Here is a 25,100-nt window from a genome sequence, read left to right on the forward strand (position 1 = left end):
TGCCGAACCGGACCAATCCCGTTGGTGGAGGAAACTCGGCTGATTCTCGGCTCACGCTGGCTGGGAGAAAAGGTTGGTGGTCCGGGGCTGGAGCTCTGTGGGTGCAGGCCGCGGGCAAGCGGAGGCAGACTGGGAGGGCACCTACAGAAAGACGGGTAAGAATCATAATCTTGCCCTTGGAGGTCGCCTTGTGTCTGCAGCTTGGCAGGGTGGGAGGGCGAGGAGCTGGGTGGGGCTGTCTGGGTAGGTTGTTTTCTGGGCTACCTAAAACTGAATTTGGGACACCCAACATCAGAGTGGCTAGAAAATATGTGACCTTACGTGTTGCAGAGGGAACTGTACTCACCCGGCAGGTGAGAGCAGGAAAGGGGAAGAGGTATGCCGAGCTTTGTTGCCTAGGGTCAGACCGCTGGGACTTAGAAGTTGAATTCAGCTGAGGTTTTTTTTGTTTTGTTTTTTCTTTTTTTTTTTTTTGAAAGTGAGCCTTCACGGAAGACTCACTTTAGCTTTCACCTAGCTAAAAGCAGCCCAGGATAGAGAGCCGGGGACATTGGGAACAGACTGTAAACGGAGTGAAGAAGATACTTGCAAGCGTGAGGGACCTCAGAGGTCTTCAGAATATCCTGTTTGACATCCACCCTCACATGGTAGACAGTGTAGCGTTGCAGGTCGGCAGGTCGGCAGGTCTAGACACCCTCATGATCAAAGTCACAGGAGTGTTGGGAATGTGAAGCTTGCTTGGAGAATTAAAAAGGAATACGCGAAAGGGTATGGCAGAGATGAAACTGCACCAGTGCCCTCCTTAACTAGTTCACTGCTTCCCCGCCAGGTGTTGGGACAATAATTTGAGCAGATTGAGGACGGAATATAAGTTTATTAACTGAGAAAGGCCTGGGTGTAGTCGCACCTCATTGGTGGAAATTTGCTCTTTGCCCTCCTCCCCTTTGAGCAGTGAACCAGTTTCAAAACCTTGCAGTCACATTTGTCTGTTTTCCTGTCCCCTCCCCCATATTGAGCCTCCAAGTTCAATCAGTTCTGTCCCTGAAATGCCCTTTCTTTTCTCTTTTCAATTCTGCTGCCTCTCAAACCTTTGTATCAGCCTCCCAACTAGTCTCAGCCATAGTTCCCATCATGATCTGCAAAGCCTGGCATAATGTGCCCCCTTCCATTACCCCCACAATTGCTGTCTTTCTCCTCTAACCTGCCTCACTCCAGCCCCAAGACACTAGTTCTGTTGTTGGGGCTCAAATGTCAGGGACACTCCTACACTGAATTTTTGCCCCAACTGACCCTTCTGTCTTCTGCACCTATATCTTTTCTTCCTCCAGGTCACCCAGCTGTCTTCTCAGTGCTTCTCACTGAGGCCACCCTCAGTACACTCAAGCCCCTCACCTTACTCTACTTTCCCCCCATAGTACTTATTACTTTCTAACCAACTCAATTTTATTTATTTTGTTCTTTGTTGCCCCTCCGCTAGAAGACAGGCATCTTGGTTTTTTTCACTATTGATGCTCCAGTACCTACAATAGGGAGGAACACAGGGGCTTAGTAAACCTCTGTCAAACAACTAATCAGTAACCCCATTTCCCATCTCTCACATATCTAGTCCACCCAGCTCCATCAGATTAATCCTCCCAGTTAGCAGCTCTGATCAGGTCAGTGCCCTCTGGGTCAACCTTCAGAGGCTTCCCATAACTGTGAAGTAAAGTCCATATACGCCTCCTGCTCTTTTCACTCCACAGCCTGTGCTATAGTCTGCACCAGAAGTGTCCCCCCAAAGGCCCTTGAGTTGAAGACTTGGTTGCCAGGTTGTATCACTGTTGGGAAGTAGTGGAACCTTTAGGAGGTAGGGCCCAGTGAAAGGTAGTCAAGTCACTGGATGTACTCTTGAAGGGGATGTGGAGCCCCTGCCCCTTCCTCTCTCTTTGCTAATCTGTGTCCTTCCCCACATGCTCTGCCATCAACAGGCCATTGACTCAGACTTCCAAAACTGTGACTCAAAATAAACCATTCCTCTTTTTCAACTGATTATTTCAAACGTTTTGTTAGAGTGGTGGAAAGCTGGCTGACACATCGTATTTCCCAGTCCACAGGGTGGCAGCCTTACAGAGTAGAAGAGACAACCCAAGTTTTATCTGGGCTCTGTGCCAACTGTGTGACCCTGAACAAGTCTCTTAAATTCTGAGCCTCAGTTCCTCGTCTGTTGAGTGAAACCAATACTGTCTACTTGACTGGATGCTTTTTGAATCTTAATGGAATAATGTACTCATATGTAAAAGAGCCCGACATTTAGCAGGTCTCCTAGTTCTTTTCTCTGACTTGTTTTCATTTCCATTACCTGGCACACCTGGGGCCCTTAGGCTTGACTAAAATCTCGACTTCACACTGTAGCCTGAGTGATCTGATCCTAACTCTCACCTCTGCCTACAACTGAGGGGCACATAGCCCTGTTATGTTGTTAACTTTACTCCTAGTCTTACTTCATTCATACTTGCCATGACACAACTGGTCAGTTATCAGTGTGCTGGATCTGTGCCACCACCTTGTTTGATTCACTTCTCGGGGGCCTTAGAACTCAGCTTTTGGGTCACCTTAACTGACCCAGCAGCCTGTATTGGTGCTCTGGTCTGATCCTCCTTGGGGCTCAGACATACTTATGCAATTCCTCATCTCTCCCTGTCTCCCACATGAGAGGGTGCGCTCCTTGAAGGTTGGAACTGTGTTTTATGCAGTGTCTACCTGGCAGTGGCTAGCATCTGATGACTTTTGAATGAGCCCCTCTTTTATTCTTGAGGGCTTGCTTGAGCCCCACAGCAGCTCTGAGATAGGCAGATGAGAACTCTTAACCAGCAGCAACAGGGTAATTCGATTATCACTTGAACCCAGGATGAGAACTTGAACAAGCTGGGGGAGGGGGCTTTCCAGAGGGGACAGTTGAGCTTGAAGGATCTCACCATGGAGAGGAGGGGGAAGCAAAACCCACAAGCAGACTGAGGGGTTCCCGAGTTGCCCACCACACATTCAAAACTGGGCACTTGCTTCATTCTGAAAGCAAATAGGCAGCAAGAGGAAGCACTGACAGAAGCACACAGACACCTGAGGTCCAGGAGAGGACAAAGGCAAGCCAGTTTGTGCCAGCACAGGAGTGGCTCGCCTGAGAGCTCTAAAGACCTAGCTGTTGACCTCACTGGTCCTAACCTGCATGTGTTTTCCCCTGTATCACATCTTGGAGTTGTGAAAGGGGAGACCTTACTTTGGTTTTCACAGGACTCCTGCTTTGCAATACTTTCTCAAAAACTTATACATAACGAAAGCATGCGCCAGCACCCAGGGCAATCCCTCTCTTTTTCCATTAGATCCTCAAACCCAGTCTCACCAGGATGCCAAGCATGAAGCGAGTGGGTAGGGGAGACAGGGGAGTCCTCCTTTATAATCCCAAGCTCAGTTCCCATATCAGGATTCAGACAGAAGTCTGAGGAATGTTGCTTTGCTGTCTTTGGAGGGCCACACTCTACTGATTGAATCCTCTGGGGAAGCTCATTATGTTTGGAGTCCTGTTCTTGTTTCCTCCTACAGATTGCTACCATCTGCCCATGGGTTATGGCCATGAGCTCCTGGTGGCCGCATTCTTGCTTCCTGCATTGCACTCCTTTAAAAGGAGGGGGCACTTAATCTCTTTGTTTGGTTTGAAACACACTGTCCCTTCCTTTTATCTCTAGGAGTCAGTGATCTGGAACATTCCCACGAAGGAGGCAATTGGGCTATCTTGCTTCTCTCTTCATCAAATCCTGTCAGCAGACCAAAAGTGGAGCAAGGAGCTTGGGTTTTACCAGGACAAGATGGGTCTCTTTTCCAAAACTGTTTTTAGCCTAAGACATTGTTCCAGTGGAAATGGTGTGTGCATATCTTGGTTTTTAATGGATTCATAGAGCACCATTCCAAAGGAAACAGACTTGAAGCTTTAGATGTGTAAGCCCCTAGAACTTTGGAGTCCTATATTCAATAGTTTAGAGCTGTTCTATGTATACATGTAGTAAAATAGACATAGCAGAAAATGTACCACATTAACCATGTTTAGGTATACACATCAATGGCAATAAATACGTACCCATTGTGGTGCAGTCACCTCCACCATCCATCTTAGAACTCTCCTGGTCCTGCAAAATTTAAACCCTATACCCCAAATAAGTGGAACCAGGCAGCATTTGTTCTTTTTTCGAGGGGGGTACTGGGGATTGAACACAGGGGCACTCGACCACTGAGCCACATCCCCAACCCTATTTTGTATTTTATTTAGAGACAGGGTCTCACTGAGTTGCTTAGCACTTCACTATTGCTGAGGCTGGCTTTGAACTTGAGATCCTCCTGCCTCAGCTTCCCTAGTGCTGGGATTACAGGTGTGTGTCACTGTGCCTGGCCAGCATTTGTTCTTTTGTGCCTGGTTTATTTCACATAGCATGACGTTTTCAGTATTCATCCATACTGTAGCCTGCATCAGAATTTCATTTCCTCTTGTGAATGAATAATATTCCACTTTTGTTTAACCATTCATCCATCAAAAGACACTTGGGTTACTTTCTCCTTTTGTCTAATAGTGAATAATGCTGCTATGAACATGGATGTATAAGTACATGTTCCAAGTCCCTGCTTTCAATTTGGGAGGGTGTATACCCACCAGCAAAAATGTTGGCTTATATGGTGATTCTGTGTTTAATCTTTGAGGAATTGCCATGCCGTTTTCAATAGCAGCTACACCACTTTACCTAAGAGTAAAATTCTACAAGCAGAACACACGGGTTCGTTTCTCTACATCCTCACCAACACTTGCTACTTTCCACTTTCTGGTTTTTGGTAATAGCCATCCTAATGAATGTGAGGCTGTCTCTTATTGGGGTTTTGATTTTCACTTCCTTAATGATTAGTGATGTCTCACAGTGTTTCAAGTGTTCATGAGCCATCTTGCAAAGTAATCTTCTTCAGATTAATGTCTGTTGGACCGGGGCTCTTCCTGATATTTTTTTAACCTGACTCCTTCCTTGCTTCTCTGAGTTTCTGATGTCCCCAGGCATTCCTACACTTGTGGCCACCTCACTGTGGTCTCTGCATTCATCTTCTCATGGCCTCCTCCTCTTCTCTCTTTGTCTCTTGCAGGAACACTTGTCACTGCATTTAAACCCACCAGAATAACCTCCCCATCATCTTTACATCTGCAAAGACCCTTTCTCTGCATCAGGACACATTCATAGGTTCCAAAGATTAGAATGGAGACAGGTCTTTAGAGGGGTCACCACTCACCCCTCTGTAATAGTCCAGCAGTGTCTTCACATGGCAATGGCAAGGTGAAGCCTGGCCTGGTGCTCTCCTTGTCCCTTCATTGCTTGGTCCCCTCCCCTGAGGGCCGTCTCTGTGTGGAATGATCCAACCCCCAGAGTTGACTCTTCTCATCAGATCCTTTTGAAGCAAGTGGTGTGGTGCCATGTGTTAACCTACAAGCCTGTCCTAGCTGCACAGGCCCCCAGGTGCCAAAAGCATCCCTACCCTGTCGCAGAGGTCTTAAGTGAAAAAGACACTGTTTATGCTCCTCTCCATTGACAAGGACTCTCCAGGTGGGATTTTTATCATCCTTAGCCACCCTGAGCAGGCCTTCTTTTGGTCTACTTCTTTTCTATTCTCATGCAAAGCTGAAAGCTGTAGGAATGATTAAATGTAGTCTTTGTCTTTAATTAAGAACTGAATGAAGCACATTGAGGTCACTCATGCTGCTCTTTGAATGAAGTGGAAGGAAGGGGGCCAGATCTCTTTCTACCCAAATTTGTTTATAAGTCTCAATCTGTATTATTCCTTCTTTGCATGTATGTGTGTGCACATGTGTATACACATGTATGCTAGAGATGGAACCCTTGAGCATGTTAAGCACATGATCCACTGAACTAAAGCCCACCCTGTCTTATTCCTTTTTCACATTCGAGGTAAGTACTTTACAAAGTATTCCCATTAGGCAGTATGAGCTTACTGAGGCCTGAGGCCACTTGCAGGATGGGTGCTTCTGAGCGTATACCACATGAGTGCAGGTAAACAGTAGAGGCAGAAAGCAATGACCAACAAGGAGGTGGGGTAAGGGAGACTGCTGTTGAGGAAGTAACATTTTGATGACAATAGCAGTGGTATTTAATGGGGTGGTCACAGTACTTGGCACTGTGTTGAGGGAGTGTTGCATGCATTTTCTCATTCAATCCTCATAATGATAACTGTGCACAGGGCATCCTGCCAGTAAGAACTAGAGCTGGGACTTGAACTCATGAAGCTCTGGATTCATTAATATATTGCCAGCTGCATTGAAGAGTGGGGTAATTTGTGCTTTTCACAGGCAGCAAAAGAGAGCAGAGACTTCCAGGAGCCGAGGCCTCCAGGCTTGGGCCAACATAGCCTGGTTAGCCCTGTCTTGGGATCCTGCAAGCTACTGAGCAGATCATCATGGCCCCAGGCATGCTTTTCTCAGACCTCTTCCTACCAGAGGTCAATAATGACCTTGGCAGGGTTAGAAGCTGGATAGGGGGTAGAAATCTCCTTGCCCCATGGATGCCATATGCCTTCCCATTTGCTTGTGTTTCCCAGGGAATCAGTGGGCATTTGTGATTGTAGCACCAACAAAGAACAAAACCACATGCCCAGCAGAGCTCCTAGATGGGAGCTTCCATGAGAGTCCCTGTACGTGGTGGCAAGCAGCAGAGGCTCCGTGTGGGTTCATATGTAGAATGACATACCATGAGTCTGGCAGACACACAGGTGCCCACTCTGTATTGGGCACTGTGCTGCATGCCTGTGATATAGCACCAACCAAGACAACCCAGACTCTGAGGTGTTTTGGTGCAGGTTGCCAAAATCCAATGTCCAACTACTTTGGTCCTATTATACATTGAGCTAAATGAGTCAAATTTCAGCCACATGCATTTGGAGTAAACAGATGACAGGGGCCCAGCCAGTATGCAGGGGACCATGGGATAAAGGGGGGTTCAGAGAAGGCACAGAACTGCAGGATGGCTTTGCTTTTTCATTGGATGCATTGTACTAAGGCCCAGGCATAGTCAAACTTTGAGATACATTTTTCTAATAACTTCCATATGAGTTCAGAAAACTGCTCCCCCGCATGATCCCATCAGATGCTGAGAGTCCTAACATCAATTTCAAGGTCGTTTCATCCTTCCATATGCTCACAAAATCCATACACTCACATAATCAGCCCCTAAGGGCACACATGTTAGCCCATTGGTTGGGCGTGATGGCCACCTGTCTGCCACCTCCTCACTCAAATTGTATTCTCTGAGTCTAAGTTTTCACAGGCAGGTGAAAAGAAAAACGAGATGCAGTGTCGCCGCCCGCAACAACAATTGCGCAGGTATTTATCGGAGGGGCCTGGAAATAAACTATTTTTCCTATATTCACTAATTTATAGAGGAAGAGAGACCCTGAGAAAAAGATAGGCTTTGCTTATCAGGAAGAGAAACTTTGCTTAGAGAGAAAGTTTTAGAGAAAGAGGCTTCTACGCTTATCAGAGATCTATTTCTTCTTTGTTCTGCTGCTGCTTCTTAAAGGTGCGTCCTGCATCCTGTGAACTAAGGATGAGTCTACCTAAGGTGCTTCTTAGTGATGCGTCCCGCGTACTGCGATCTGCCTATCTGTGATATGCAACCTAAAGATGTGTTCCCAGTTCTCCGCTCTGCGATCTGCCTTCCGCAGCTGCCTCTACTTCTCTCTGCATCTATCTACTTCTATCTGCTTGCCGCTTCTTCTTCCTTTCTGCTAATGGCTTCTACTCCGCTTCTTTCTGCTAGCTGCTGCTCTGCTTGCTGCTGCTTTTTACTGTCACGCCCTCGCCCACTGCCCACTTATATTCCCTCCAGGAGGCGGAGGGCAGGGCCACGCCAGTTGCAATCAGGCGAGGAGCCAGCTGCCCTATCACCGCAAGGGTTAAAACAAGCAGGCCCAAGCAGGCGTGCTCGGGAACACCTGTGAACGCATTGTGCGCGTGGACTTAGCTGAATACGGCCAGTGATAAATCACCTGAGTGCGCTTATGTCAATTAACCTCCTCACTGCCGATGTGATCAGGCACCGTTCTGGCTGGCACAGGCCCAAACACTCCATAAATGAATTGTGTTGGCAGTTCCATGTTGTGGGTAAAGGAAGAGGGAAGCACACCCTACAAGCTGTACTTGTTTGGTAACATGGTTGGACTTTGTCACTACTCTCTCCTGGTTTTAAACTGGTTGGTCCCCGCCATGCTCTGACTACTTCCTGAGGGTTTCAGACACTCTTGAGTTCTTTCACACAAAATAAAGATGTCTTTGACATAACAGCAAGAGTTCTCTTATTACACTCTGTCCACCACCTGCCCCAGTATCCCATGCCCGGACATCATAGGTATGAGCACACAAATCCATTTTATTGATGGGCAAATAAAGTCACAGCAAAGAGAAATAACTGGATTTATGCAGTTCATGACAGGGCCAGAACCCAGGACTCCCTAGGCCTGTGCCCTGCCACCACCTAACAAGTACCCCAAGAGAAAGCAAAAATTATTGAAGCATGTAAGCATGTAAGTGCAGTGGCAAAAGCTACAACACAATTTTCTTGTTTTCCTAACTGGTAAGTGAGATCATTTAAGTGACTTCCCATTATGCCCCTGTTCCAAGTATATGATGTTATGAGCCCAGTCATGCCCTGCAAGTGCAACCTGCATCACAGGGACATGAGCCAAGTGCTTCAGCCAACAGCTGTAGTTCCAGTTCAGCTGTTTGTAAAAACAGCAGAGTGTGGATGGCATGCTTTATATATAACATTAGTGTCTATCTCTAAATATGTCTTTAGTAAGAAGAAAAGTTGATTGTAAACAAGACCATATTTTCATCCATAATGGAACAAGCAGTTGTTGAACCAATGAGAGACCAGGTCACCAGTGTGATAGAGGACATTTCCAAGGTGAGTACAGCCATAAAAAGGTTAACCAAAATCAGGTAGGGAAAATGTCGAGTACTTAACTTACCAGCAAGCCACTGATGTTTACCTATAGGCTGAAAAATATGTTTATCACTTTTATTAAATCAACCAATTCTAGGTATTTTTTTTAGTATTTTTTTTACAAGAAAAATATTTTTACTGAAGATATATATCTGTTACTTATTGCTTTGAGTCAACCATTATTGGAATGCAGTGACTTGAAAGAAAAACAGTTCCTTTTTTCTCAACTCTGTGGTTTGAGCTGAGTGCAGCTCGGGGATTGTTGGCTGGTCTTGCCCTGGCTCACTTGTGCAGTGACAGGTGCCCAGCAGACCCCCGAGGGGTATGTTCCCAGCCCGCCCGATGCACTTATTTGGCAGTAACTGTTGGTTGTTGTTCAGGCACCTCACTTTGCCTTCATATGGCCTATGGTAGGCTAGATGGGGCTTCCTGGTAGAATGGCATAGAAAAGAGTAGATAGAAAAGTTACTTTTGGGGTTTTTTGTTTGTTTTTGTACTGGGGATGGAACTCACGGGCACTAGACCACTGAGCCACATCCCCAGCCCTTTCTTGTATTTTATTTAGAGACAGGGTCTCCCTGCATTGCTTAGCACCTCACTCAGTTGCTGAGGCTGGCCTTGAACTCGTGATCCTCCCACTTCAGCCTCCTGAGCTGCTGGGATTACAGGCATGCACCACCACACCCAGCCCCACTTGTTGAGTTTTGAATGGTGAGGCCAGTTATGTCAGTAGATTATGCAAGAACAAATGATGGTAAAGTTATGGTGCTATCTCTAGGTGGGCCTGGTGGAAAAAAATGGTAAAAGCACCATTTCAGACAGAACACCCAGATTGGGAGAGAGGCAGATATGGAGAAGGTGGCTGGCCCTGGCATCCCTTGAGTCTCACACAGCTCAGTTGTGTCAATGTTTAAGGAATAAGTAGGGAGGTTGGTTGGTTTTTAATCAGAACACAAATTCCTTAAAAGTTTTAGTTCTACATATTCAACTTTGATATATTCTATATAAACCAAGGAAAACGGGGGTTTGTTATCTTGAGAAAACCCATGTATAGTTTTGTAGATATCCTAGGGAGGAAGAATATCACAAGTCATCTTTGGGGACACTTATAGCCAACTTATTCAGCAGGTGACAGCAACAGTTTTGCATTGACAGCAGGGAGTTCAAATGCACAATTGCCTCCACGTGGGGTACTCTGTCCTTCCATCATCCCCAATTCCCAAGTTGCAATTTAGCCAAGAATCTGGGCACACTTGGGAGGCTGAAATGTAAGCATCACAGTTTACTCCCGATTTGTCGACTCTTCAGAGTTCAGAGAAGGGAAGCAAAGCCATAGGCCTGAGAGACAAGCAACTGTCTTTCAATCGTACCAGGAGATCTCTGTGGAACAGTCTTCATTAGTTAAACTGAGGCCGGAAGGGATTGGGTGATGAGCCCAAGCCTCTTTGTGGTCAAGAAGGCACGTTGTCCTGTGTGTATGGAGACTGCTCCTTTCTGATGTTTTAAGTGCAAACTCTTAAATGACTGGCTGTTTGTTTGTTGTTTTTATAGAGAAATGCCCAGAAATCAGATGTCAGGAGCAAAAAGATGTCACCTTTGGTTCCTTTTCATTTTTTTTTCTTTCAGATTGTCCAGGTTGGGACTGGGAATGTAGCTCAGTGATAGAGAGTGCTTGCCTGGCAAGCACAAAGCCCTGAGTTCCATTCCCAGTACTGAGGAAGAAAAACAAATAGACCATCCAAGTTTCATCATAGTGGTTTAATTTCCCTTCACTAAATACAAAGCATGAGTATTGTCATCAAATCCACCAAGGTCTATCGAGTATTATTTGCTCTGTCTTTCCTTCTTGCTGGTCCCAGGAGAGAAGGTGGCACTGGTGATAGAATACCTGAATTATATAAAGCATCTACCTGGGCTTAGAGTTGCAAACAAACATACCTGCTATTGCAATGGCTCACAACACGTAAACCTGGCCACTTTCTAGCTTCTGGTTATCATCATGCTGGTTCTTCTGCCATCCTTCTCTTTCTGTAGGCAAAGAAGTGTACAGTGATTGGAGGCTCTGGATTCCTGGGGCAGCACATGGTGGAGCAGTTGCTGGCAAAGGGCTACAACGTCAATGTATTTGATATCCAGCAAGGATTTGATAATCCCCGGGTGCAGTTCTTTCTGGGTGACCTCTGCAGCCAACAGGTATGGACTCTGCACCCTTGCCAATCTCCCACAGCACTCCCAGGGGAAACTGTTTCACTTCCTGTGCTTAGAGGCCAACCAAATTGTTTGAAGGAAATTATTTTATTGAAAGTTATAGGAAAGAACTTAATACACACATTGCTATTACTCATAATGAATAACTAGCATCTACATCTCAGCAACTCAACTCCATCATGGGACCAAAAGCAGTAACACTCTCTGCTTATATGATCAGATGTGTCTGTGTACCAATAAAACTTTACCCAAAAGTTTTACCAAAAATGTCATGAATTGTAATCTGCTGACTACAACACGCAGGACCTCAAGGTACATGTTCCTTCTAATTGAGATAGAATTCACATACTGTAAGTTTCATATTTTAAAGTGTGTGCTTCAGTGGTTTTGACTGTCAGGGTTCTCCAGAGAAGCAATCAATAAGGTAGGGTTGTGTTGAGGAAGAAGGAGAGGTTGAGATATAATTCAAGGAATTGGTTTATGTGATTGTGGGGGCTGGCTGAGCATGTCTGAAATTTGGAGGACCGACAGGAAGCTCAGACAGAAGTTGATGTGGCAACCCCAAGTTAGTTTTGCTCTCAATGCCTTTGTGTGATTGGGTGCAGCCCAGTCAGATTATCCAGGATAGTGTCCTTTAGTTAACATCAACTGATTGTGGATGTTAACCCTAGTCTAGTGCTAGATGAGATGATGGCACCAGACACATAAAAGTCCATGTCACATGGTACGTCTTATTGTCATCCCAGCCCTGGAGAAATCCAGTTCGCTCTCTTCCCTGTGCATCTGGGCAGCTGACCTGGGCTGGAGAGAAGATGATGTGCTGGCTGCTTCTTGGCTTTCTCTTAGCCATGGCCCTCAGGCGGCTCCCAGTGCTGTCCAGCCCTGCATCTGCATCCTGTCACCCCTGCCCTGCCAGAGGAATCCTCTTCCTAGGGAAAGCTCCCATCCAGTACCAACTGGAATGCACCTCCCCTTCCCTATTCAATGAGTACAGTAGGGATTCTCCCACTCTCTCCTGCATTAAATCCGCCACTGATACAGAGATTCTTGTGTTGCCCATCTTAAAACCATGCGCCAGGCCAGCTGCTGCCCTTGATAGCAGAGCTCAAGAACTATTTGTATTCATTATCTCTGCAGTCCTTCTAAAAAGACCTTGAGGTGCCTATATCTGGTGGTTGAGTCTCATCCTCATAAGACTTGGCCCTTCATCAGCATCTGGTGCTTTTTTCGCTTGCCTTCTGAGATGCCACACTCGCTCCTTCTCCTCCCTTGGTGATTGCTCCTTCTCAGTCTCCTTATCGCTATCATTTCTAACTTTTGCAGGCTCCAGGGCTTTCCATGAATCTTTTTTCTAAGTACATTCATTGTCCTGGTGAATTCATCCCACCTCAGGGATTTAATATACTCTAGAAGCTGCTAAGTCTCCAACTGGATATGTCCAGGTTTACACGTGGCCATTTACCTGTTGGACAGTCACACTTGCCATATCCAGACTTAAGGTCCCCATTCCCTGCCACAGGTTCCTTCCCTACCACAGCAAACTTGCTTCTTCTGAAATCTTCTCAAGCTCCCAAAGTAGCCTACTCTGTCTTTCCAGTTACACTTGCCAAAAACCTTAGATTCATCTTTGATTCCTTTCTGTCTCATCCCATCCAGCAGAAAACCTTGTTGACTGCACTCTAAATCCAGCGACTTTGCACCCTTTTCATTGCTACTACCCTGATCCAAGCCACCATCATCTTCCACCTAGATGTTACAGGGACCCTTTTAGTGCAGAACTTAGATCCCATCGCTCCTCTGTCCTGAAAACTCCAATGGCATCCAGTTCCGTTTAGAACAAACAAAGATCTATATAATCACCACCTGCACAGTATGCCCCTGCCCCCTCTCTGGCCTCCTCCCACCCACATTTCCCCTCATTGCTGTGCTGCAGGCACACTGTCTCTCTTACTGCTTCTCCAACTCACCAACCAAGTTTCTGCTTCAGGACCTTTGTACTTGCTGTCCTTTCTGCCAGGAATTTTCTATGAACTGCAGAGCCTGCTTCCTCACTTCCTATAGGTCTCTGGGCACTGTATGCTAAGCAGCCTTCCCCTTCTGATCCCCTCACTCTACGTTATGTTTCTGCATAACATTTGGCAAGAGTTGATGTACTCTGTGTCTACTTTTTATGTTTATGTCCTTATTTATCCCTTCCACCAGAGAACATCAGCTCCACGAAGACATATATTTTGACATTTTTTGATCACTGGTGCATCCCCTCTAAAGAGACAGAGATCCTTAGCCAATTTTAAATTCTTTCCAAAACATTCCCCCAACTGCTGTGCTGTGGTTATTGGTATATTATTTCCAACTTTGTTTAAATCCAGTGTTAAAGGGAAACCCTTAGGGGTTTTCCCACACACTGGGATCAGAAGTGATCTGCTTTGTCAGAGTAGGAACCAATGAGTTGGAGGCAGTTTTTCCTCAATATCATCAGAACCCCAATAACAGTAAGTGCTTTCCTTAGGACCAAATTACGGAGGACAAGACTGAAGGACAGGGAAGCCAAGTAGAAGGGCCAGAACTGGCCAACTTCAGAACATTTTGAGCCTCAAAAATGATAATAGTAGTGAATTAAAAGATATTGAATTAAAAAGAATCCATGTGACCGTAGAAATATGGAGAAGAAAAATTAGGACTGGGGGGAAAGGAAGCTCTACTTTGCAGAGGAATTCCAGCTAATAAGTTTAAAAGGCATGCTTAGAAAAAGAATGTCACCATTTTGCAACCAGTACATTGATAAGTGTTCCAGGAAATGGTGATCAATAAATGCTGAAATCAGTCATGGGATGATCACTTCAAAGATGATTTACTGGTCACACAAGGGTAAAGTTACCTTGGGATGGCCAGAATCAGGCAGCTGTCAACTTCAGTGAATGATCCAACTGAGCATCATAATCAGTGGGACCAACATGTGCCTCACAAGGTATGCCCACCCTGGGACAGACACACCTGCACCTATGAGGGATCTTTGCCAAAACTATTGAGCGTCAGTATAATCCTGAGGACACAAACAGATGCAAATTGAGGGAGAGTCAGTAAAATAACCAACTTGACCTCCTGAAAAATGGCAGTGTTACAAAAGATAAAGAAAAAACAGGGAGTTCTAGACCTTGGAATAAAAATAGCTAGAAAGGACATCATCAGCACACTTAGGGAAACTTGAATATAGAGTCATTGTTAGATAGGGGTAACCAATCTGTTGGAATTTGCCTTGTGATCACCATTTTAGGATTATTCAAGAGAACATCTTTGTTCTTAGGAGTTGTGGGCAAAGATTTCAGAGGCAAGGTTCATGCAGTCTATACCTGACTCTCCAATTATTTCCAGACAGGATCATACCTAGATCCCCTTATTTCATCAAGATTTGGCAAAATGGTGACATGCCCTTATTTTCTCTTTCCTTAGTTGCTTGGACCTTTGTACATACTAAATTGTTGGTTCTTCCCCTTTTATTTGCTGGTTTCAGAAAGAGATCTTACTCATGATCAAATTATCTCATCTTTGACCACTTAAGGCTTCTTCGTGTTGGCTCTTGAGTACCTTCTACATGTCCCCAGTAGTCTTCTTGGCAAGCTTTCTTACTTTCTGATAATGACAGCGTATTCCTGGTTCAACTTGTGTATTTCCTGACCCAAATCTGCAACCAGCCATTTCTCTCAGGGGATTTGTTTAAGCAGTAAATTCAATATTTCAAAGTCACAGTCAGGTTGTGCATTATGTCTGGTCTCTGTTAATGGTATGGGACTATTTCATATGATTTATAATTTTTGTATATGAACTCATCTTGTCCAGGTGGGAGTTCTACCCTCCCCACACAGATTCCCTGAACATATAACACAGTGTTGTCTCCAGATCCCATAGTCTTCTCATGCCCCCAAACTCTGTTTACTGGGGACTGGTTCTTGGAAAGGGGACTGTCGAAGGGATAACTTGCTTTCTTTTCCATGCACTTCTGTATTGTTTGGATCTTTTATAAGAATGTGTTTCCATATTGATTGAGCAATTATAAAAAGGCAAGCCACCTACTAGGTACATGTTGGAGAGTCAGAATATGAGAAGACTGTTGACCTGCCAGAGCACGAATGATTCTTTTGTCTTTGTTTGCTTTTCCAGGACCTGTACCCAGCTCTGAAAGGTGTAAGCACAGTTTTCCACTGTGCGTCACCCCCACCATCCAGTAACAACAAGGAGCTCTTTTATAGAGTGAATTTCATTGGCACCAAGAATGTCATTGAAACTTGCAAAAAGGCTGGGGTTCAGGTAAGGGGAAGGCTGTGGAAAGTGCTGTCAGGAACATGTGACCCCATCCAGTCTTCCTGGGCTTAGCCACAGTCTCTTGTTTCTTAAATGTGAAGATCTTAGCATTTAAACCCTGGGCATCACTGGGTATCATGAAGGGCCCCTTGCCGAGGCCTGTTAGAGTTAGGATGTTCTAACCTTATATCCGTGGTCCTTCTGAGGCCTCTAAAGCCTGTCTTTGACTAAAAAGCTACAAAATTGAGATAATTGCTTTTGTTTTTATTGTGACAAAATATATGTAACATCTTCACCATTTTAGGCATATGATCACTGGCATTACGTCTGTTCCCATTGTTGTACAGCCATCACCACCATCCTTCTTCAAGAGTTTCTTCTTCCCCACAGAAACTCTGTCCCCATTGAACAATTCCCCTTTCCTGGCGTCCACCATTCTACTGTCTGTCTCTATGAAATCTGACTACTGTAGGGACCTCATACAATATCCCTCTTGTGACTGGCTCATTTCACTTAATCTAACATCTTCGAGGTTTGTTCCTGTTGTGGTGTGTATTGGGATTTCCCACCTTTTTAAGCTGAGTATACTCCATGTTATGGATGGACCACATTTTGTTCATCCACCAGTGGACATTTGTGTTACTATCACATTTGGACTGATGTGAATAATGCTGCTGTGAATGTGGTTGTACAAATATCTGTCCCAGGCCCTGCTTTCATTTCTTTGGCATCTGCACCCAGAAGTAGGATTGCTGGACCTGAGAGAACATGAATTTCTGCTATGTGGGAACTTGATGCACTGTTTTTACAAATCTTGGTCCTCAGAATGGCCTTGATGAATCTCCAGCCAGTGGGTGCAACAGCTCCTTCATGATGACACTTGCCACAGATACTATATAACTAGGACAAAAGCCTGCAGAGAGCTGGGAATTATTCTCCCAGTGATCCTTCTGGGTGCTCTCAGCTAGTCCCTAGCGTCATTGACTGGCCCAGTAAGAGCCGGCGGTGAAGGAATTTTGTGGGTTCCCATTAGTGTGTTAAAATAGCGACCCCTATACCTTTCACTTGAAAAGACACCCTGCCCTGCTGCCGTTCCCCCCTATTTTTCTCCTTGTTAGGTAGCCAAGGGCTAATTGAAGACCACCAGTAAATGGAACAGGTGGGATTTCAAGTAGATCCTCTCTTGCCAAGTTCCAGACTTTCCACTCTGTCTTATGGAACTGCAGCTCTGCAAAGTTTGCTACTGCTATGGTTAAATTGCCAGAATAGTACAGCACCCATATATTCATCATAGCCTTTATTACACTAGTGGCAGAGATTAAGCACACTGTATCCCCTTCTTTACCTACATGTAACACTGTTCTGAATTTAGATCAATCATTTCTGTTTGCTCCATATGCAGTCAATATAAGGTATTCTTTTGCATGTTACAGAACCTTATAAAAATGGTATTACATTGAACATGCAACTTGCTGCTCTTTTCTAGTATTATGCTTTTGGAGCTCTATGCATCTTGGAATACGGACTATAGTTCATTCACTGAAGGGGCAGAATAGCTTAGTGAGTAGGGCTGTAGGAAATGGCTTTCTGTGTTGTATTTAAGAAAATATTTCCAACACCAAGATCAAAAGATTATTTAACGTATTTTATCTCAACGATTTAAAGCAGTGCTTCCCACATTAAAGTCCTTCAATCGACCAGGAATCTATTTATGTTTATATATGGTGAGGTCAAGTTCAAATATTTTCCTCCACACAGATGACCAGTTCAGCCCAGTCTTGCTTAATTCTTTCTTCATTGTTCAGCGCCACCTGCAGCATGTAACAAGCCATGCCTTCAGTGTTTGTGTCCAAACTGAACCTGTTCCCACACTCCCTCCTCTGCTGTGCTAGCCTCTGTCTGTGCCTGTGCTGGGAGGGAAGTTTGTGGGCTGTTTTCCCCCATGAAGAATCTGTCTGATAGTGAGATACCATGAATAATTGGAGTCTGTTCCATTCCTCAGGTGTGACAAGATAGAAAAAGCAGGAGGTCCAGTGTTTTAAATCGTTTTAAATTGTAATACCATGATGTATCTGGAATCCACATAGCTGCAGAAGGTGGTGATTATCTTAAGAAGAACTAAAAAGAAAAGGCATTGCAGCTAATAACTAGTGCAGAGACTCCCATGTGAGTCTAGGGAAGAGGTGCCATTTTATTCTCATGCATACACAACTCTCAGAGTGTTGGAACAGCAATGATTTCTGACTCATATTTCCCTTTAAATTTTCCTCTGCCAGAAACTCATTTTGACCAGTAGTGCCAGTGTCATCTTTGAGGGCAGTGACATCAAAAATGGAACCGAAGACCTTCCTTATGCCATGAAGCCCATAGACTACTACACGGAGACTAAGATCTTACAGGAAAGAGTATGTAACTTAGACCTACTTGAGTGAGCGGACATCTGAAGGGTTTACATTCCTAAGGAAAATGTGTGAACATAGAAAGTTAGTATTTTGAGGCCTGAGTATCAAACTTGGAAAGTAAAATAGGTGGGTGAAATTAAATTGTAAAATAAGAACAGTATGTTTAATGTGATGGGGTCCTATTCTGAGTATTTTCTGGTACCTGCCTCCTTTAAGCTTCACAATGATTCCATAAGGTGAGCAGTGTTATCATCACCATATTATTGATCATATTATTGATGCAGAGAGGGATTCAGAACCTTCATCAAGGGGCTCCTAATTTTCACCTGGCTAGATTAAGCAGCCACTCCACTGAGTGATAGCCACTGAACTTTCAGGGTGCAGGTGGCCTGGATGAGCCATTACCATCACCTTGAGGCAGTCCTAAGCTGTGGGTGCCATGGGTGCCCCTGAGCCCCAGATAGCTTGTCTTAGCTGGACAGCTCTGACTTTATGTTTTCCAGGCATTTGTAGCACATCACACCCACAGAGGTTTTCCCTCAATGAACTGGATCTTTCCACCCAACTGGCATTGAGTCCTCTGAGCTCAGCCAGCCAGATCCCTCCCAGCTGTTTTCTATTACTTCAGCTGAGAAAGTCCCATCAGAACTGGGTGTAGAGAGATTCAAAGACCTCCCCAAACCAGGGTGTACAGGCTTGGCCTTAATAAGCTGAATTTCTGTATCCAAACAGTGCTCAGTGTAGGCCCAAGGAATACTGAAGCCTTAGGGTGACACTAGCAGTGACCTACCTGGAGCTTGGTTTTTGCCAAGATGAACACCTGCATGGCTTTTCAATCTCCTTACTAATAGTAAACCAAATTTGATGTCAGTGTAGGACCCCTCCAGCTCACATCGCTTTAGTAATCAAGATGAGCCGTGGTAGACATTGTTTGAAGTCATAGTTATTTCCTTCATTGTCAAGGGGTCCACAGGCCTGACAGCAAGAGGCAGGGCAACTCTGGAAATCTGTTGAAAGAGGCAGGTTCTCCATTTTCATAAATTTAATCAATAAATAACTTATAGTTGATGGAACTGAAACTTGTACAATCTTCTTGCCACCATGAACTAGAACTCCTAGGTGACATGCTCCAAGTCTTATCAGTGTGGGCACCTTGATCATCCCTGTTTTACCAACAACATAGCAACTCCTTTGAGATTTTTTAGTTACTTTTGAGGCAAAACCTGTTTCCTCTCTACAGGTTAACTGGGGGCCGCATTGTTAGGTGATTTTGGAATTGTAGAAACATCATAGAGTGTGCGTATATGAACAAAATTGGCTAGAAATTATGGGTCCACTGTTACTTATGTGGTCTGTTGTTGACCAAAGCACTATTATTTGGCACATGACTGTACTTGAAGCCCTTGGACTGTAGTGTGTTCACATAGCCCCACAGAAGACACCTCTGTTCCTGAGGTGGTAACAGGAAGAGTGGCTGCCTCTTCTGGGACACTGACTGCTTATGTCTTTCACTGCTGCCCTATTTCTCCCAGGTCAGTTCCTCATACCCTTCACCCACTCTGACCCTCCTCCTGGGCCCAGTTGGGTTTATCTGAGTCCTTTCCTATGAGGTGGTACACTCAGCACTGAGCAAACAGCCCAGGTGTGGGGGAAACATGTAACTGGCACATGTCATTAAGTCACAAGCCCTTTTTGTGGCAGCAGACTCACTGGAGGCTCACTACTGACTCAATAACTGGAACCCTTAGACCTTTTCCACAAACTGCTACCAAGATACGCATGTATGCGTCTTAGCCTTTGAACTCAAACCGTAGCTTTTCAATTTGATCTCACTGGTTTTTACCCAGCTTTCTCCTGCATGTCAGAATTTGGAGGACCGATGGAGTAGAGAGGTACTGGTAACTGTTATGGGTTGTCATCCCAAAGCAGAATACTGCCCAGTAGCTTGTGTACCAGCAGAACATATCATCTGTCAGTGCCCTATGGGAAATGCTACCAGCCAGTGAGGAGCCATCTTAGCTTGGGCTGAGAGTTTGCAATGGACACGCTCCTCCTCTTCTCCTTCAGGCAGTTCTGGACGCCAATGATCCTGAGAGGAATTTCTTAACCACAGCCATCCGCCCTCATGGCATTTTCGGCCCACGGGATCCCCAGTTGGTCCCCATCCTCATTGAGGCCGCCAAGAAGGGCAAGATGAAGTTCATGATTGGGTGAGTTGACCCCCATTGCTCTTCACCTCTCCCTAATCCATGCAGTGCACATGCAGAGAAGCTTTTGTCGACACCCAAGCAGCTTCATGTGCCAGTCTTAGTTTGTTCAGGCTGCTGCAACAAAATACTTTAGACTGGGTAACTGTTTTAGATGGCTTTTTTGCCAGTGTGACTAAAAGACCTGACAAGAACAATTAGAAGAGGTAAAGTTTATTTGGGACTCAAGGTTTCAGAGGTCACAATCCATAGACAGCCAGTTCCATTACTCCATTCCTCAGGGCTCGAGGTGAGGCAGAACACCATGGCAGAAGGGTGTGGTAGAGGGACGTGGCTAAGGACAGGACACCAGGAAGCAGAGAGAGAGTGAGTTCCTCACCAGGGACAAAAGTAAGCACCCAGTGACAGACCTCCTCCAGTCACACCCTACCTGCCTTCAGTTACCAGCCAGTTAATCCCTGTAGGGGGATGAATTCGCAGATTAGATCAAACCTCGTATAACCCAATCCTTTCACCTGTAAACTTTCTTGCCTTGTCTCACACATGAGCTTTTTCAGGACACCTCACATCTATCCATAATAGTAACAACACACAACAGAAATATATTACTCACAGTTCTGGAGTCTGAAAAGTCTGAGATGTAAGCATGAGCAAATTTTTTTATCTGATAAGAGCCAATTCTTCATAGATGGCACCTGTTATTTGTCCTCACAAAGCCTAAGGAACATACAGGCTCCCTCAAGCCTCTTTTATAAGGAAATTAGTTCCATTTATGAGCATGGAGCTCTTGTAGCCTAATCAACTCCCAAACTCCCCACCTCTTAACAGCGTCACATTGGGGATTAGGTTCCAGCATATGAGTATTGGGGGCACACAAACATTCCAAACATAGCAGTGACCTTTCTTGGGGCTCCCATAACAAATTACCAGAAACTTAATGCTTAAAACAACAGAAATTGATTCTGTCACAGATATGGAATCCAAAAGTCCAAAATTAAGACGTCAACAAAGTTTATTCCTTTTGCTGGTGGGGAAGGTGAATCTGGTGGTCACCAAAGACCCCATTTCTATATAAGATCATATTCAAAAGATCCAGAAGGACATGAGTTTTTGGAGGCCACTATTTAACTTGGTGTGCCTTCTCAGAAAGACTGGGAAAATATTTCTTTCCCTGTTTAGAAATTATGGAAACTGAGGCTCAGAGCAGAAGCAATTGGCTCAGAGTGAAGGACCAAAGTCTCAAATCTTTCTATCTGGAAGGTAGATGTAGGTGTTACACATCCCTTCTCAAGGAAAGTACAGGTGGAGGGCCTCCCACAGGTGACAGAAAGTATGGCTATCTCCCAAATGTGCCTTTTCTTCCTTCATTTCCCCTTCTTTTTTGTCTTTTTTATTTGTTCTAATTAGTTATACATGAAAGTAGAATGCATTCTGACACATCATACATAAATGGAGTCTAACGCCTCATTCTTCTGGTTGTACATGATGTAGGATCACACTGGTCATGTAGTCCTATATGCACATAGGGTATTAATGTCCAATTCCTTCTACTACCCTTCCTACCTCCATAACCCCTCCCCTTCATTTCCCCTCTTATCCCTGCATCTTGCTAAGCCTAATTGCCACCCTCACTTATCATTTTGAGGAATTACAAAGAGCCATGCATTGGTCCAGTGTATCCTAGAAAGTAGTTGAAGCCTGAACAGACAGTAGCAGTGCTGACGGTGCTGGGATGGTGTGAGCAGGGCACCCCACTTTCACATTCATGGCTTGGTCCTCAAATATTCCACTAACCTGATGGCTCCAGGAGTTCTGGCCCTCTCCACTTCCTTACCTGTTACAGACATCCAGGTATGCTGGGGGTGGGTACTGCCAAGGCAGGTGGCACTCATGCTGAAGGGGCTCCATGAGGCTCACAGCTTGGCACTCCCAGCACAGCTGAACCATTCCGTGTGCACCTGCAGAAATGGGAAGAACTTGGTAGACTTCACCTTCGTGGAGAATGTAGTCCATGGACACATCCTGGCTGCAGAGCACCTCTCCCGAGACGCAGCCCTGGGTGGGAAGGTAAGGCACCTACTTCTTCCAGTTTGGCTCACAACTTCCTGCCCCTGCATATTTGCCTTCCTGCCAATTTCTTCTCCCTGCCATTGGGTTTGCTGACTGCTTGTTCCTGTGATCCTGTATCAGACAAATCTGCGTGAGGAACCCCCTGGACCAAGGTTGAGTCCCTCTAGTGGGGAGGGCTGTGTCATTGAGCATCACAGAATCTATGAGCTAATTAGCTAGGATTGAACAGAGATTCAGAGCACTATTCCCCATTATGTTAGTGAGCTTTCCATTCAGTGGTAAAATGTTTGAGAAAAATAACTTAAAGGAGGAAAGATTTATTTTGGCTCATGATTTCAAAGGGTTTTTTTGTTGTCTCCATTGTTTGGGGGCCTGTAGTGAGGCAGAGCATTATGGCAGCCAGGAAGCAAAGAGAGAGAAGGGGGAAGGGCCCAGGGAGAAAATATACCCTTCAAGGACATGCCTCCAGTGACCCACTTCATCCAAGTAGGCCCCACTGGCTATAGTTTCTGTCACCTCCCAATATTACCACTCCGGAGACCAAGCCTTCAACACATGAACTTTTGGGGGACATTTCAGCTCCAAACTATAACATTCTACCCCAGGTCCCCAAAGGTCCATGCCCATCTCACAATGCAAAAGAGTCCCTACAGGCTTATTAGTAGCACATACACTAAAATTGTTGGTCATGACCGTGACTGTACCTGACTATATGGTTCAGAAACTTTTGGAACTGGTTTGTGGGAGGAGTTTAGAAAGTTTTCAGATGGAAGCTAGAGAAGTCTTAGAATGTTGTAAGGAGAGAGAAAATAAACGAGTGACCAGGGATAAGGTGTACCTTCGAGGACATGCCCCTAGTGACCTACTTCCATCAACTAGGCCCCACCCTCCTAAAGTTTTCACCACCTCCCAATAGTACCGCGAGCTAAAGAGCAAACTTTCAACACCTGAACCTTGGGTGAGCAGTCCATATGCAAACCCTAACTTCGCTGGAGTGTGACCATCTGTCAGTGCGCTGGCTTTCACACTTTCTCCCACTGCTCATCAAGTTTCCATTTCTCCTATGGCTCACACATGCTCACATCACTCAGGCCTCTCACCCCTCCAGCAGGGTAATATAGCTGAATCTACTAGCATTTGGTGCCCAGTGGGCAGATCAGAGCTGGGTTGGTGGCCTTCTCTGAAGTAAGGTGGGTCTGGCAGGGAACAGCAGCTCTTAAGCAAAGATCAGGAGCCTGATTAGTCCCCCTACCCTATCTCCCACTCCTAGGGCCCCGTGTCATCTTCAGTTCTCACTCCTAGATTTGCAATCCTTCCTCTCTCTGCTTGGTCCTCTTTTGTCCTGAACCTCTGCCAGTTTTCCACTCATAACCCTTCAGGTGATTAGGAGTAGAGTGGGAGTGGCTTTTCGTTTAGAACAAACATAGCATGTTCGAGAAATTAATCACCCATTCATTAAATCTGAAGATAAGAAGATGAGTTTTACCATGATTAGCAGTTATTAAATTAACAAATGTACCTTCCTGAGGGCAATCTAAGTTCCATTTAAAATCCTGGCCCATAGATAAAATTTGCATTGCCTTCCCTCTCTACCTCTGAATGCTACCAGTTTGCAGAATTGAGGACAGCCCGTGTGAAATACTGGAGCAGCCAGGCACATGAGGAAGCCAAATATACACCTCACTATTTAGCTGCCCTGCAGAAGAACTGGCCAGGCGAGCAGACATGGAGCAGCCTCTGGTTTCCCACAATGAGTTGTGGGATGAGCCTGCGGCTGTGGTTGGACTCTGGGTTCCAGGCTGCCTGCTCATGCCTGCAGCTGAGCAGAGGTTCCTAACTTCTTGTTCCCTTACCAGGCATTTCACATCACCAACGATGAACCCATCCCTTTCTGGACGTTCCTGTCCCGCATCCTGACAGGCCTTAATTATGAGGCCCCCAAATACCACATCCCCTACTGGGTAGCCTACTACCTGGCCCTTCTGCTGTCCCTGCTGGTGATGGTGATCAGTCCCATCATCCAGCTGCAGCCCACTTTCACACCAATGCGGGTTGCACTGGCTGGCACCTTCCACTACTACAGCTGTGAGAAAGCCAAAAAGGTCATGGGCTACCAGCCACTGGTCACCATGGATGACGCCGTGGAGAAGACCATACAGAGCTTTCACCACCTGCGGAAGGTCAAGTGAGGCACCCTGGAGACTGGGCCATCTCAGTGCGTGCCCTGGCCCATAACTTTCTCCCCTGTGCAGTGATGAACTAATATCCTTTGAATGAGTTTCTTCTGAGCTTAAGACTCTTCTTGCTAGTTAGATGAGAGCATGCCCTGCTCCCTCCATGACTATGAGAGTGACAGGAACAGCAGACATTCCTCCCTTCATGGCATTGGATTTGAATTTTTAATACACCTTCATATTATATTGTTTTGTTCTCCCTCTGTGTCTTCATATCTTTCTCTACCCCCCCCCACAATCCCCACCCGAGGCTCCTTATCCAAAGACCACCCTGAAGTCATCCATTTCATTCTGGTATCCTAGTACATAATCAAGGAAGCTGTAAGAAACAATCCATTTGCTAATTGAGGATGGGAAAGCAAAATATTTACCATGCAAACCAGTACTAGAGTGGAAGCCACTAGACTCTGTTCAAGGAACAGTATCCTAGAAAAAAAGCAGAATTTGTAAACACATGAATGAGACTTCAAACATACATTTCACATCCACACAGTTTGGAGCAAAAGAGGGGGGGCATAAATGACGATAATCCCTGCCATCCTTGCAGGGGTGGCAGGGGCCCTGCTGGTGGTTTACCTCCTTCCATGTTGTCTTTCAGGGACTCTTCCAGCCCACCTGCAATGTTGTTTCATAAAGCGTTTTCTTTTATCAACAGTCCTATTG

The 25,100-nt window shown here is 45.3% G+C and overlaps 1 protein-coding gene across 5 annotated transcripts; it reads left to right on the top strand.

Annotated features, from left to right (window-relative positions):
• The first annotated feature begins 29 nt into the window (after positions 1–29).
• Positions 30–24,636, top strand: Nsdhl (NAD(P) dependent steroid dehydrogenase-like). Of its 5 annotated transcripts, XM_047535977.1 has the most exons (9): positions 93–155; positions 7,341–7,396; positions 8,868–8,978; positions 11,052–11,210; positions 15,384–15,530; positions 17,801–17,929; positions 19,994–20,136; positions 22,098–22,200; positions 24,060–24,636. In XM_047535977.1, exons 3-9 carry the CDS (start codon positions 8,913–8,915, stop codon positions 24,390–24,392), a joined length of 1,080 nt encoding a protein of 359 aa, XP_047391933.1. In that variant the 5' UTR covers positions 93–155; positions 7,341–7,396; positions 8,868–8,912; the 3' UTR covers positions 24,393–24,636. The 5 variants fall into 5 exon arrangements, with proteins under 5 accessions (XP_047391932.1, XP_047391935.1, XP_047391936.1 ...); XM_047535976.1 differs by lacking the exon at positions 7,341–7,396 and having other exon boundaries at positions 30–155; XM_047535979.1 differs by lacking the exons at positions 7,341–7,396; positions 24,060–24,636 and adding an exon at positions 23,813–24,051 and having other exon boundaries at positions 30–155.
• The last annotated feature ends 464 nt before the right edge of the window (positions 24,637–25,100 follow it).

The sequence above is a fragment of the Sciurus carolinensis genome, chromosome X (assembly GCF_902686445.1).
Source record: "Sciurus carolinensis chromosome X, mSciCar1.2, whole genome shotgun sequence".
NCBI lineage: Eukaryota > Metazoa > Chordata > Mammalia > Rodentia > Sciuridae > Sciurus > Sciurus carolinensis.